Source organism: Malassezia restricta, chromosome IX (assembly GCF_003290485.1).
Source record: "Malassezia restricta chromosome IX, complete sequence".
NCBI classification, from domain to species: domain Eukaryota; kingdom Fungi; phylum Basidiomycota; class Malasseziomycetes; order Malasseziales; family Malasseziaceae; genus Malassezia; species Malassezia restricta.
Genome location: NC_040201.1, coordinates 92,191 through 106,502, shown reverse-complemented (window position 1 = coordinate 106,502; position 14,312 = coordinate 92,191). Strand labels below are relative to the sequence as shown.

Below are 14,312 nucleotides of genomic sequence, written 5' to 3'. Positions count from 1 at the left end.
GAATGGGAAACAGCCAAGGCTGGGAGGAATAGCGTTCAAGATAAACGAACGCGCCATCGCAGCGCAAGTATATCAGATTTTCATCCAATGTGAGCGGCTTGAGAGAATAATGCGTCACTAGACAACAAGCCCTGCTTTTTCATGCGCAAATGCAAATGTGATTTTGTGGGGAAAAAGGGCTAGCTAAATTAACGCGCCTCATTTCTTGGCAGCTCGACCAATCGTGTTTGTGCCTGACTAAGCGAGACTGCCCTTATCCGGCACGCGAATCAATAGCACATCTCTCGTAACGACATGAACATAAGCGAGCTGGACCCGGCACCATACCTAGCAAAGACCTATACACCTTTCCTCGTGGGCGATACGCAGCATTCCATGACAGGATGCAATACCCTTGTCTCGCTGCATGTGCAACCCGCGCGCGATGCAAGCGCAGATGAACCCAAACGGTACACGTATGTGTCCCACTCCATCAAAGAGTTCTTTGACAACGTGCAAAAAGTACCTGGCAAGTTTACAAATGACTCTGCTTTTCACCTATGTGTGGATCCACAGATTCAATGGCTAAGCTCTAACCAGAAAGTTGCCACAGTCCACGACCACCCCGATCTATTCAAGCCGCATAACGCATCAGGGCCGGATGCATTGGCGAAGGAAATCATTGCTAATATCACACATGATGTTGCTGGCTATTATATGTTTTTGGGGGATCCAATTTCTGCTGGGTACAAAGCGTGTCTAAGCACTCGATTCGATTGGGAGCAGGACAAAAAAATTCATAATCTATCCGATGCGAGTCGCGAGAAGTACGGTACGGCTGTTACGAAACAGTGGCTCAAGGTCAACAATACAGACAGCATCACAAAGCTTAGCATGTTATGCAAGCAGACTTTGGCGGTTTATCCATTAAAGCAGCCCCATTATGAAGATAAGGTGGACGATGACGCAGGAACGACACTTTTTTCTAGCCAATTGCCTGTGCAAGTACTTTTTGCACTCTTTGTCGCAGCCCTGGTAGTGAGCTGTGCCTAACTTTGCATATTGACCGTGACTCGTTCGTGTAAGGCGCATGGCACAGGTTCGTGCCCCTCTCACTGTTCACAGGAATAAGTACAGCCTTGTTTCTAAGTGCAAGACCGCATGAAACGAGAATAATTAGAAGCAAGGATCGCATGACATGCACGCAAATGATCAACTATCTCCTTATATCGCTGCAATTTCTTGTAATTTATTTGCATACAGCTATAATGTCTATGGCACCAACTCGAATTTCCCGCCCATCTCGATCGGTGCGGAACGCGGCACAAGGTGTGAGCCAAGACACCACCGAATTATGCGCATAGTGGATGCATGTTGATGCGCAGGAATTTCACGGATAAATATCATCCAATAGAGTGAAATTGGCTGTTAGACACTGTGCAGAGGTATTCTTATGGGAGGTTGGCATGTCATCGTCGGTACTTTAGGCACGGATTCTAAGCACGACGCGGTGTAGTATGCTGACTAAATTTTTATGGACTGGCACCCAGTATGCCTGAGGAATCTCGCGTCGCGACCAACAAGAGCTTGGCATCATGTCGGTGAATCATGCCATGTTTCCGTCCGATTGCTTTTCACAAACCGATGCACCTTTTTTTGTCGGTGAGATGCACAATAGAATAGCGGGATGCAATACACTGGCGTCTCTGCATTTTCCGCCCGACCATTTTCACATGTGGAATGAGTCCCTTTCATATACGTACGTGTCGCATTCCATCAAGGAATTCTTTTCCAACCTGCAAAAGTTGCCGGAAGACTTGAATAATGCGTCAGCATATCACTTGTGCGTGGATACCAAGATGCAATGGAATGCAACTCACAACAATCGTTCCGCGGTCTTTGATCCCTCGAGCGATCTATTCCAGCCGAAGCATGGCTCTGGAATCGATGCCCTGGTTAAAGAAATTTTCAAAAATGAATCAAACTGTCCTTTTAGGCGTGATCCCGCATACATGTATTTGGGGAGCTACATTACTGAAGGATATTTCGGTTGTCCAGAGGTTCGATTTGACTGGGAACAGGATGGCCAAATGCATAATCTATCCAGGGTCGCAGGCACATCTGGAACAGAAAAGACAAAACAATGGCTTAATATTAGCAAGATCGATGGCATCACAAAACTTAGCATGGTGGGCACAATAAGCAAGGTATATGGTCAAACGAGTCGATTTCCTCCTGATCAGATTGCCGGCGCCACATGTCTCTCCCGTTCCCTCTCTTTGCAAGTGCTCTTCACACTCTTTGTTGCCTCCCTCATTGTTAGCTGCGCCTGATCTGTTTAGTCGGTAAAAATAATTTGTATAGGGCGCCTGTCACAGTAACGCACACTTTTGACCTATGAAGAGCACGTATGTGTGCAAGGTTCGAGTCGCGCAGTTTCTCTATGAGAGCTCAAATGCATCAAAATGTTTAAAGAAACAAACGCCGCAAGCGAGCACAAGTGTGGCAAAAATTGTTACCAAGTTTTAGTCGAGCTGCTAAAATTTTACAGTCTAGCTGTCCATGGCTCGTACTGACGATCTCTGCGTATACTTGGCAAAAGAGACCAGGCTGTGGAGTGTAGCGCGTACCTCAAATGGCAGCAAGCAGTGTACGCAAAATAGCCAGGGGCACGACGAATACGAGCTATTCTAAGGAAAGCGCACTGCTGACCCGCAAGCGCTGCATCTTGACATATGCACGCACAAACCATCACACAGGAACGGACGGCGCCAGACTCATGCGCGCACGTCGGTGCTTGGCAGTTTCGCAAATTGTGCCTGAGTCTAAGCGATACCGTCCGGATAAAGTCTGGCACGCGGATAAATTTCTCCTGCGACGGCACAACTATGGGGCATGAGATGGATGTGGCACAATATTTATCAAGAACCAATGCATCCTTCCTCGTTGGTGATGCGCTGAATTCTTTAACAGGATGCAATACACTCGTCTCGCTGCATCTGCACCCTGGACCACACATGAAGGTGAACGGAACCAAATCCTTCACGTATGTCCCATTCCATCAAAGAGTTTTTTGATAACGTGCAAAAGGTACCTGAAAAGTTAATGAATAACTCAGCTTTCCATTTGTGTATGGATCCACAAGTCCAATGGATAGTTCATGACAAGAAAGTTGCCACGGTCCATGAACACCCGGATCTATTCAAGGCGCAGCATGGATCAGGACCCGATGCATTGGCCAAGGAAATTATTGCCAATGTCACGCATTCCTATGTGAACGACGTTTACTTGTTTGTGGGAGAGCCCATTTCCGCTGGATACGAACAGTGTGACACCGCTCGACTCGATTGGGAGCAAGACACAAATGCATAATCTATCCGATGTCCACTCGGAGTATGGGACGGCTGATACGAAACAGTGGCTCAAGGTCAACAATACTGACAATATCAAAAAGCTCCGTATGACATGTACGAGGGTCTTCTCGGCTGCCTCGGGAAAGCGGCCTTTGCCTGATGAAAAGGATGCCGACGATGCAGGCGTCGTCCTTTTTTCGAACCACTTGCCTGTGCAGGTACTCTTGGCGCTCTTTTTCGCGGCACTGATAGTGAGCTGTGCCTAATTTTGCTTCCCTAAGACTTGTTAGTGAAAGGCGCTCAGCGCAGAATCGCCCGCACCTCACTGCTAGCAGACATTAAGCTGGACTACGGCTTTGATCCTGAGTGATAAGACCGCGTAAAGTCAGACTATGAGGTTACTTCTGTGACATCAACGAGATCTTTAACAACCTTTGATTGTTCCACCAGGCTTCTATGAGATCTTTGGCTGCAACTATGCTGTCCTTGGCGTGTAGTGAAGCACGCCGTCCATATCGATGGACGCTAAAGGCGTCTGACGATATGAGCTGAGTCGCCCACGGGGAATTCGCGCATGGTCCATGTGTTGAAGTTCTCGGGAATGCCACAAAATAGATTTCTCCAGTTCCCATCGGTGCTTTATATGCATGAACTGCAGGCACGACGCGTTGTGGCCGACTGCTGACTAAGTCCGTATGGAATGGTGCCCAACACCACCTAAGCCGCTGTTGCCTCGCGACGAGAGAGAGCAGCTTGGCATCATGTCCGTGGTTGATAGCATGTTTCCGCCAGATTACTTTCCAATGACTCACCCAATGTTTATTGTGGGCGAAGAGCACGATAGGCTGGCGGGGTGTGATGTGCTAGCCTCTTTGTATATTCAACCCGGCCATCCTCACAGCGCGAACGAAACTTCATCGTTCACGTATGTATCACATTCGATCAAAGAGTTCTTTTCCAACCTTGAAAAGGTGCCGGAGAAATTCAATAATGCGTCGGCATATCATTTGTGTGTGGATACTCAGATCGAATGGGATACGGCCTTCCATTTTCATTCCACGGTGCATGATCCCTTGGGAGATGAATTCAAGCCGACGCATGGTTCCGGACTTGATGACTTGGCCAAGGAAATCATCAAAAATGTTATGAACTCCCCCGAAAATCGAAATCACTCATTGTTGTATTTGGGAAGCTATATCACGGAGGGATATAATGGCTGTCCTGAAGTTCGATTTGACTGGGAACAGGGTGGTCAGATGCATAATCTATCCACGGAAGCTGGCGAATCTGGGACAGAGAAGACCAGACATTGGCTTGGTGTCGATAACACCGAGGGCATCACGAAACTCAGCATGGTAGGTACTAGGACAAGCCAATTTGTGGATACGACACGGGAGGATGCTGGCGCTACAATTCTTTCCCGATACTTACCCGTACAAATACTGTTTGCGCTCTTTGTTGCAGCGCTTGTCGTCAGCTGTGCTTAATGTGGCAACTTGTTGAAAGCCATTTGTGTGGGCGCTTGTAGCGGAAATGTACACCTCTCGTTGACTGAAGGCTCTTGAGTAAGAGGATCGACCGCCTCATTGATATGAATAAGTGGATTTTACGAACATTGAATTGCGGCTAGAACTGACCGTCATTCGCGAGCGCAACTATGGCAGACTTGTACGATGTTCTCGGGCAAGCTATAGAAAAATTCATGCTACCAGATATATGTTTTGTGTCAGGTAGAGTCACTTTGAAGATTCAAATGCCAGAGAGACAAGGTTGCAAAGTATGGGACATACACTGAACAGGCGCAACCAAGGTACGATCTCATTCTCAGAAGCATAATGAACGCAAGCGGTCCCAATGGAGTGCAGCTGATAAGCTAGTGCTGCATGCTCATGTATGCACGCACAAACCACTATGCAGGAACGGACGCGCCAGACTCGATGCGCGCGTCGGTATCTGGCAGTTCTGCGAATTATGCCTGGGCCTGACTAAGCGATACCGTCCGGATAAAGTCTCGCACGCGGGTGGACAACGCTTCTCCCTGACATGACTGGAGACGAGCTGCAAGTAGGACGATACCTGTCAAAGACCAATGCATCGTTCCTCGTTGGTGATGTGTTGAACTCGATGACAGGATGCAATACACTCGTCTCGCTGCATCTGCAGCCCGGACCCCACTACACGCAAGATGAACTCAAGTCATTTACGTATGTGTCCCACTCTATTAAAGAGTTCTTTGACAACATCCGAAAAGTGCCTGAAAAGTTTATAGATTCATCGGCTTTTCACCTCTGTATGGACCCACAAGTCCAATGGGTAAGGCTCGGCGAGCATTTTCCTACGGTCCACGATCACCCGGATCTATTCAAGCCCGAGCATGGATCAGGACCCGATGCATTGGCAAAGGAAATCATAGCCAATGTCACGGAATCCCATGGGAATGAGGGATACTTGTTTTTGGGGGATCCAATATCGGCTGGATACAGAAGTTGTGAGAAAACTCGATTCGATTGGGAGCAAGACAAACAAATGCACAATCTGTCCAAGGTCGATGCGTCGGATGGCACGAACATCACGAAACAATGGCTCAACATCAATAACACTGACAGCATCACAAAGCTCAGTATGGTATGCACCAATATCGTAGGGGCCACCGAGGGATCACGGCCCCTACCTGAAGATGCCGATGACGCAGGTGTGGCACTCTTTTCCCACTACTTGCCTATGCAAGTACTCTTTGCATTCCTCGTTGCCTCTCTCATTGCCAGCTGCGTATAATTTGTCTTGATAGTAGAAATCATTCTTGTATGACGCTCGGCGCAGAATCGCCCACCCCTCACTGCCAGCAGGCACGAAACATGACTGCGGCTTGGGTTGACAGGACCGCACGAAGTCAGAAAAATTGAATACTAGTATCCTGTGACACTAAAGAGATTTCCATCTGCCTCTGATAGTTTCGACGAGCTTCTATGAGATGTTGGCTAACAGCTATGCTATCCATGACACGTAGTGAAGTCAGGCGCCCATATCGATGGGCGCGAAAGTCATCTAAGGGTACAAGCAAGGTCACCAACGGACATTACGTGCATGGTCAATATGTTTAGACTCTCAACATCACACTAAATACATATCATGCCGACACTGTGCTATCGGTTGTCAAGTACCGCGCATAAGCATTTGTACTGAGGATTGACAGTCCCATTGGGTGCATCATGCATAGGTCCTTGGCACGACGCGCTCTGTACATATCCTGACTAAACCCGTATGGGCTGATCCCGATATCACAGTGAAATCTCGCTTCGCGTTAAACAAGAGCTTGGCATCATGTTGGATCATAATAGCGTGTTTCCGCCTGATTGTTTTCCAAAGACTGATGCATCTTTCCTTGTGGGTGAGATGCACAATAGAATAGCAGCATGCAATACAATGGCCTCTTTGCATATTCAGCCGGGCCGCTTTCACAAGACAAGCGAAAATGCATCGTTCACCTATGTGTCGCATTCTATTAAAGAGTTCTTTTCGAACATCCGAAAGGTACCGGAGAACTTTAACAATGCGTCAGCATACCACATATGCGTGGATACTCAGATCAATTGGGATGCAACTGATAAGAATCGATCCAGATCCTTTGATCCCTCAAGTGATGAGTTTAAGCCGGCGCATGGCTCTGGAATCGAGGACTTGGCCAAGGAAATCATTAAAAATGTCACAAGCTCTTCCTCCAATCATAATCATTCATTGTTGTATCTGGGAAGCTACATCACAAATGGATATGTTGGCTGTCCTGAGGCTCGATTTGACTGGGAACAGAATGGCCAGATGCATAATCTATCCAAGGTGGCTGGCATGTCTGGGACAGAGAGAACCAAACAATGGCTTGACGTAAAAAACACCGAGGGCATCACGAAACTCGGCATGGTAGGTACCATGTCCAGCCACTTTGTTATTACGGGACGAGATTTTTCTGATCAGGATGCTGGTGCCACAATTCTTACGCGATACCTGCCTATGCAGGTACTCTTTGCACTCTTTGTTGCGACATTGGTGGTGAGCTGTGCCTGACTTTTCATGCTGACTGAGACTTGTCTGTGTAAGATGCTTGGCGCAGAATCGCACGCACTCACCGCTCAGGGATATGATGTCCGCTTGGAGTCGCACGGGCCATGAATTTAGAATAATTATGAGCGACGATTTTGACACCATAGCACAAATGTCTTGCACTACCTGTGATGGCTCTTGCCAGCTTTTAAAAGGCGCTTGTTAGCAGTATGCCATGTAAGGCATCAGGCTCAGAACGCAGCAAATGCTGACACGTGGGAGCAGGCAAAGATTGAGCTATGTCGGTCATGTAAAGTACAAGCGCATGCTAGATGTGCCAATGTCTTTGAATATTTGATACATGGGGAAAAGCTCCATGTAGGGGACGTTCAGAGGTGCTGCGTTTAGGCATCCTGCGTGGATGTGCACAATAACAAGCGCCACGGAAGCGTCACTACGTTCCTAAGCCAGGACGTGCCTGATCTGACTAATTCTGAAGGACATTGGCAGTTGTCCTACGTCATTGCATGCTTGTTAGGATAGAAACGGGCGTTTTTCAATGTCCGAGTTCGACACCCTATGACCGCCAGAGTACCTCTGAAAGATCGATGCCTCATTTCTTATAAGATGCGAGTAACAGGCTGGCGGCATGCCATATACTGGTTTCTGTTTGTATTCGGCCACGCCATCTTCACATGGCGTACGAATCGGCATCATTCACGTATGTGTCGCATTCGATCAAGGAGCTTTAAAAGGCGCCGAAAGATTTCGAAAATGCGCCAACACACCATTTATGTGTGGATACTCAAATCGCTTGGGACGGGACTAACAACAATCGATCGAGGACCTTTGATCTCTCGAGTGATGCATTCAAGCCGGTGCATGGATCTGGACTCGATGACTTGGCCAAGGAAATTATCAATGTCACCACCTCCCCTCCTAGTCGCAATACTGCACGAGTGTATCTGGAAAGCTATATCACGGACGGATGCACGAGTTGTGACGATCCACGATTTGATGGAGAGCAGGACGGTCGACGCACAATTTGTCTGAGGTGGTGGGCATGACAGGGACAAACATCACCAAACAATGGCTCCATGGTAGCCATGCGGATCGCATCACGAAGCTGGGTATGCCATGTTTAACCTGTCCGTTTACTGTTGGGAAAGGAAGAACTGCTTCCGATAATGCAGGAATCGCACTTTTATCCCGTTTCCTCCTTGTGCAGGCACTATATGCTCTCTTTGCTGCGATCCTGCTTCTGACTTGTGCGTAGCGTGTCACGATACATAAAGAGGCAAAGCTGCGTATGTGCCACTTTATGGGATTACAAAGATCATTCGACTTGTATTTGCTAGGGCTGAACCCATGATGTCAAATTGTTTCCAAGCGCGCCCTTTCGCTCTGTACACATCATAGATGTATTTAAACGCAAAATGCGCATATGCGCCACACAACGTCGCATGATAGGGGAAATTTCTTGGCTACCCATTGTGTGTGTCATACGCGGTTTCGTGTGATTAGCCCTTGTATTCTGATTCATCTTCCAGTCTTTGAGTGCGTATAGGGATATTATGGTCTTGTCCGACCATGCCACGAAGCGTGCCAATATGGAAATCCGTAGCTAGGATAGTGGGAACATGATTGTATCAGGCGTCGATTCCATTATGACATTATAGCCGACACACGCCACGTATTGACATGCTTTTAGCGCAATTGGATAGGCACAAAGTTAGTAGGAAAGTCGGTCCTCAATGATGACTCGAGCCATCTGCTTCTTCTAGGGACTCGAGGTGGAGGCAAGCCGAGAGTCTGGCCCATGGGCCTGTTACTTGGCCAGCAATATTCGCGCAGCTCCTGACCAGACCCGATGGTGCCGTGGCAAAGACTCGCGCTTTCCTCAAGATGAAAAGACGAGCTCTACTTTATGCTTCATACCAAGGCACGAAGTAGACGCGCTAGCTGAAGTGTGCGTTATACCCACCAGACAAGACGGCGTGAATGGGGACCATGACTTACGGTCCATACTCTGTAGGTCATGTACAGAGGCGATCTCACACATGGCATACATGGAGACGAGGCCCTGGAAGCTGTATTGTGTTTCAGACGTTTTCCATACCATCTTGAGCCCCTTGGGTTCGAGTCACATGCTAGGACTGACGTCCAAGGCTCAATTACGGCTTGGTGGACAAGTCGTCGATAGATCGTGAGTTGCAGAGCGTGCATTTCATGCCATGAGACGATAAACTCTTCATATTGAGTGTAGCCGACAGAATCAGGGGATGAACAGGTGGCCTGCTTTTTTCTCGTGGCAAGGTTTCGTCATGGCGGAAGCCCGTGCTTCACTCGAGTCAGGCAAGATGCGCCCAATACGCCATGAGCGACTCGTTTTGTCTGCTGATGTGCATGAATGCAGAGCCGCTTGCGAATCACTCGCCAAAGGTGGCCAAAGGGCGGGGCTCAAGTAGCCTTGTTCTTCTTGTCCTTGCTCCGAGGGCGTGCGCGATTCGTGCGTCACGATAGAAGCACGATATCTTCCTCCATGTGACGCTGTGTGGAAGAGACACTTTGGTGAGCGCCATGCCTAGATACCGCATACTTTGTAAGAGCCCCACGTCCTTCCACACCCCAGTAGTTCCGCTCGATTCGCAGCCAAGGCACACGACGCGCCGAATCTGCCCTGCTTTTTTGCAAAAATGTCAAGTGGCATACGATTCGCGCCCCTTATTGGCAAAAGCGGTTTTCGCCCACAGCAACGCCTTCTTTTTTTCTAGGGCGCTTCCCAAACACGCGTCACCCATCGTTGTGGCCTCAGGACTGGGCGGCCATCGCGCCTCGTTGCATCGTGTCAACATGTCCGGACTCGCGTCACTGACGCCATTTCCGGCCAACACGTACATGGGCCGGTACGGCATGGGTCTGATGCATTTTCCGCCGTTTGGAGAGCGTCAGCCGTCCGCCCCGCCGGCGCCGCACTTGGCGGATATGCGCCTGGCGATAGAACGCTTTTACAAGGGCGACTTTGTGTCGCTGCTTGTCCAGGAACGACCTGTCTATGTATCCGAGTATGTATATGTTGGCTAACGTTAGTCCGGGCCTGCACCGACGCTGGGAACTGACGGAACATGAGCTCATCATCCTGCTGGTGGTGTGCATTACGTGCACAGCTCTGGCCTACATGGTAGGCGAGCGCCTGCTTCTCCGTGCCGGGCTTCTTGCACATGCGCCCGTCTTTAGCAAGGACGAATTCGCGCACACATACGACGCGACCGTGGCGCAGTACGACGCATGGCTCAGCTCCGCTCCTCACTCGCATGGCTGGCTGACACCGCTGCGGAGCCAGGTAGCGGCGTACGTCCACGCGACCTACCTGCATCTGCGAGCGCGCATCGCGCATGCTCTGCGGCGACGCACACCAACACACTCTCAACGCGTATAACGACACGACTGTAATGATACGACCATAGACACGAATGCCTAGCCTTTTTTGGCGCTACGTAGGTGAGGCGTACGACGCTTCGGCCTGCATGAGGCACCGCAAGTTGCCAGCGAGCTTGTTCATCGTCTCGATGTACTCGTCCTCTTCGACGCTGTCGTGCACGATGCCGCCGCCGGCCTGTAGGTACGCGGTGTTGTCCTTGAACGTCATCGTCCGAATGGCGATGCACACATCCAAGTCGTGCTTGGCATAGTCAATGCGGCCGACGGCGCCAGCGTACACGCCGCGGCGCTCCTGTTCGAGCTGGGACACGAGCTCAATCGCGCGGATCTTGGGCGCGCCACTCACGGTGCCAGCGGGGAAAATGGAGCGCAGCGCATCCAGCTTCGTTCGATCGGGCCGAAGCTGTCCGGTGATGCGCGACGTCAGATGGATGACGTGGCTGAACTTTTCGACGTTCATGAGCGACTCGACGCGCGTCGTCGTTGGATCGCACACGCGGTTGACGTCGTTGCGTGCGAGATCAACGAGCATGATATGCTCGGCGCGGTCCTTGGGCGACTGCAGGAGCGCCTCGCCAAGGGCGGCATCTTCCTGCGGCGTCGCGCCGCGGCGCACGGTCCCGGCAATCGCATGCACGGCGACCTTGCCCTGGACGATCTGGCACAGCGTCTCGGGACTCGCGCCGACGAGCTGTGCGTCGCCACAGTCCACGTAGAACATGTACGGGCTGGGATTGATGCGCCGCAGGTGGCGGTAGCAGTTGAAGGGGTGCAGCTGCGTCGGGTACGACAGGCGCTGCGACGGCACAGCCTGGAAGATCTCGCCGTGCAGGATGTGTTGGCGCAGCTGCGTGACGAAGCGCTCGTAGCCTTCCTGGCCGACATTGCTTTGCGGCTCGCGGGGCGTGGCGTCGATCGGCGGCTGGGCGGGGAGCGGCGTCGCGTCCTGCGAGATGGTGCGTACGAGTGCCTCGACACGCGCGACACACGCGGCATAGAGCGCATCGATGTCGTCGTGCTCGCTCGCCACGTAGACGTGCGAGACACAGTACACGGTCTGGAAGACATGATCAAAAATGACGACATCGTCGCACAGGAGCATGACGCATTCTGGGATGCCCAGGGGATCGCGCAGCGCGCGCTTCGTCCTGGGCTCAAAGTGCTGGATGCAGTCAAAGGCCATGTAGCCTACGGCGCCGCCGGTGAACACGGTGGCGAGTTCAGGCACAGGCACGTAGTCGTACGGCTGCATGCGTTCCTCGAGGTGCCGCAGGGGATCGCCTTCGCACGGCAGGCCTGGGCCTGTGCGCAGGATATCGCGCGGCTTGACGCCCAGGAAGCTGTGCCGTCCGACGCGCTCGCCGGTATTGACGCTTTCGAGCAGGAAGCTTTCGTGGCCCCTCTCGGCGCCGTTCGAGAGGCGGAGGTACGCCATCACGGGCGTCAGCAGGTCCGCCGGCACCTTGGTGTAGATGGGCATGATGCGCCCGCGCCGCGCGCCTTCCGGCGCGGTCAGCGCTGCCCGCACGTCGGCCAGCGCAGGGGCAATGAGCATGGCAGGAGGCCAAGGGGGTGCGTGAGTGGACGCGTCATGGCCACGTGGCTTTGCCCCTCGTTTCTGACGACCATGGCGTCAGAGCGGCCGCCGCCGCCACCGACGCAGCAGGGCGCCGGTGACGACCGCCTGCATGTGGTGCGGACGTCGCAGGTGCATGATGAGATCTTTCCGACGGGTGGGGTCGTGTACCCGCCGCCGGATCTGCGCCCTGTGATTGACAAGACGGCGGAGTTTGTCGCGCGCAATGGCGTGGCGTTTGAGGCCAAGATCCGTGAGCAGGAGCGCCTGAATCCCAAGTTTGCGTTCTTGCAGGCGGACGATGCGTACAATTCGTACTTTCGTATGCAGATCCGCGCGGCGGCTGAGCGCAGTCACGGCGATACCCGAGCGGCGGCGTCGTCGGAGCGAGCGGCGAGTGCCGTGCAGGCTGCGCTGCTGGCCGACCGGTCGGAGCGGCCTGTCGACGAGGAGCCGCCGCGTCCTGCGCCGCATGCGTTTTCGCTCGAGTTCCCGAGCACGCCGGCTGTCGAGCTCGACGTGCTCAAGCTCACGGCGCTGTGGGCGGCTCGGCAGGGGCCGTCGTTCACTGCGCGATTGATGGCGCGCGAGCAGCATACGTACCAATTTGGCTTTCTACATCCGGCGCACCCGCTGTGTAGCTACTTTCATCTGATGACCGAGCAGTATCGCCGTGTCATGCAGCCGTCGCAGGCGTGCATCGACACGGTGCGGCGCTGTGCAAGTCGGCGCTGCGGACCGGGCGTGGGCGGCGCGCGCCTGGCTGTGCTGGACGAGGTGAGGAAGCGTGCAGCGTGGACGCGGTGGGACGATGCGCGCCGGCACGAGGTGCGCGAGGAGGAGTCGCGGCAGCGCGCGCTCTTTGACGAGATTGATTGGCAGGATTTCTGTGTGGTCGGTGTGGTCGAAGTGACGGGGAGCGATGTGCGTGCGGATCTGCCGCCGCCGACGTCGCTGGCAGCGCTGCAGCATCAGCTCGCGGCGCAGGAGCAGGTGCAGGCGATGGAGCGCTCGCAGCCGGCGCCCGAGCCAGCGCCAGCGCCTGCACCAGCGCCGCCGCCGCCGACGCGACCTGCCGAGGCGCCAGCGCCCGAGGGGCCGTCTGTGACCATCACCGCGAGCGGCGCCAAGATCCGCCACGACTATGTGCGGCACGCGCGCGCGCCGCGCGCTGCGCCGCAGACGACCGTGTGTCCCGTGTGTGGCGACCGGGTGGATGTGAACGAGATGAGCGAGCATGTGCGCATCGAGCTGCTGAACCCGCAGTACCGCGAGCAGCGCGCGAGCTTGGAGCGGCGGCGGCAGGAGCAGGCGAGTCTCGCTGCCGGCGCGGATCCGAGCCACTACTTGCGGCAGTTGGCAGGCGCACGCACGGACTTGTTTGGTGCGCGTGAGGACGAGGATGCGCGCGCACGCCGCGACGCCGCTGAGCGCGAGCGTGCGCGTGAGAAGGAGAAGCATGTGTGGGACGGCCACATGAACAGCCGGCGCACGGCGCAGCAGGCGCAGAGCGCGCCGAGTGACGCGGGGCTTGGTAAGCGCGCCAGCAGCGAGGCGCTGCCGCCGCCGAAGCGCGCGGCGCTCGCGGCGCCGACGTATGCCGAGTCCGAGTGGCTCGCGATGTACCCGCATCCGATCACGCTGCATGTCCACGTGCCCAAGGCGCCGCAGATCGCGCCGGTGTGTGACGGCCACACGGAAGTGCTCTCGGGCCTGCCGCTCTCGACGACGATCGGGCATGTGCGCGACCGCATCCTGCACGACACGCTGCACCAGGCCGTCGGCGCGTCGAAGCTCAAGATGTGGGTGCACGGCCGGCCCGCGACGCTGCGCCAGTCGCTGGCGTACTGGAACTTGGCGGACGGCGCGCATGTGGAGATGTCCGTAGGCAAATAGCGGCGAGGCTGGGAGCGAGGCGGGTCCGCCAT

The 14,312-nt window shown here is 53.5% G+C and overlaps 3 protein-coding genes across 3 annotated transcripts; 2 read left to right on the top strand and 1 right to left on the bottom strand.

Moving 5' to 3' along the window:
* Nucleotides 1-10,220: 10,220 nt before the first annotated feature.
* On the top strand, nt 10,221-10,806 carry MRET_4354 (uncharacterized protein; the record flags this gene model as incomplete). Its single annotated transcript, XM_027630981.1, has 2 exons — nt 10,221-10,432; nt 10,458-10,806. The coding sequence occupies 2 exons, from the start codon at nt 10,221-10,223 to the stop codon at nt 10,804-10,806; spliced, it is 561 nt and encodes a 186-aa protein (XP_027486738.1).
* Nucleotides 10,807-10,860: 54 nt separating this feature from the next.
* MRET_4353 (anthranilate synthase component I) lies at nt 10,861-12,363 on the bottom strand (the record flags this gene model as incomplete). Its single annotated transcript, XM_027630980.1, has 1 exon — nt 10,861-12,363. The coding sequence occupies one exon, from the start codon at nt 12,361-12,363 to the stop codon at nt 10,861-10,863; it is 1,503 nt and encodes a 500-aa protein (XP_027486734.1).
* Nucleotides 12,364-12,435: 72 nt separating this feature from the next.
* Nucleotides 12,436-14,280, top strand: MRET_4352 (splicing factor 3A subunit 1; the record flags this gene model as incomplete). Its single annotated transcript, XM_027630979.1, has 1 exon — nt 12,436-14,280. The coding sequence occupies one exon, from the start codon at nt 12,436-12,438 to the stop codon at nt 14,278-14,280; it is 1,845 nt and encodes a 614-aa protein (XP_027486735.1).
* Between the last annotated feature and the right edge of the window lie 32 nt (nt 14,281-14,312).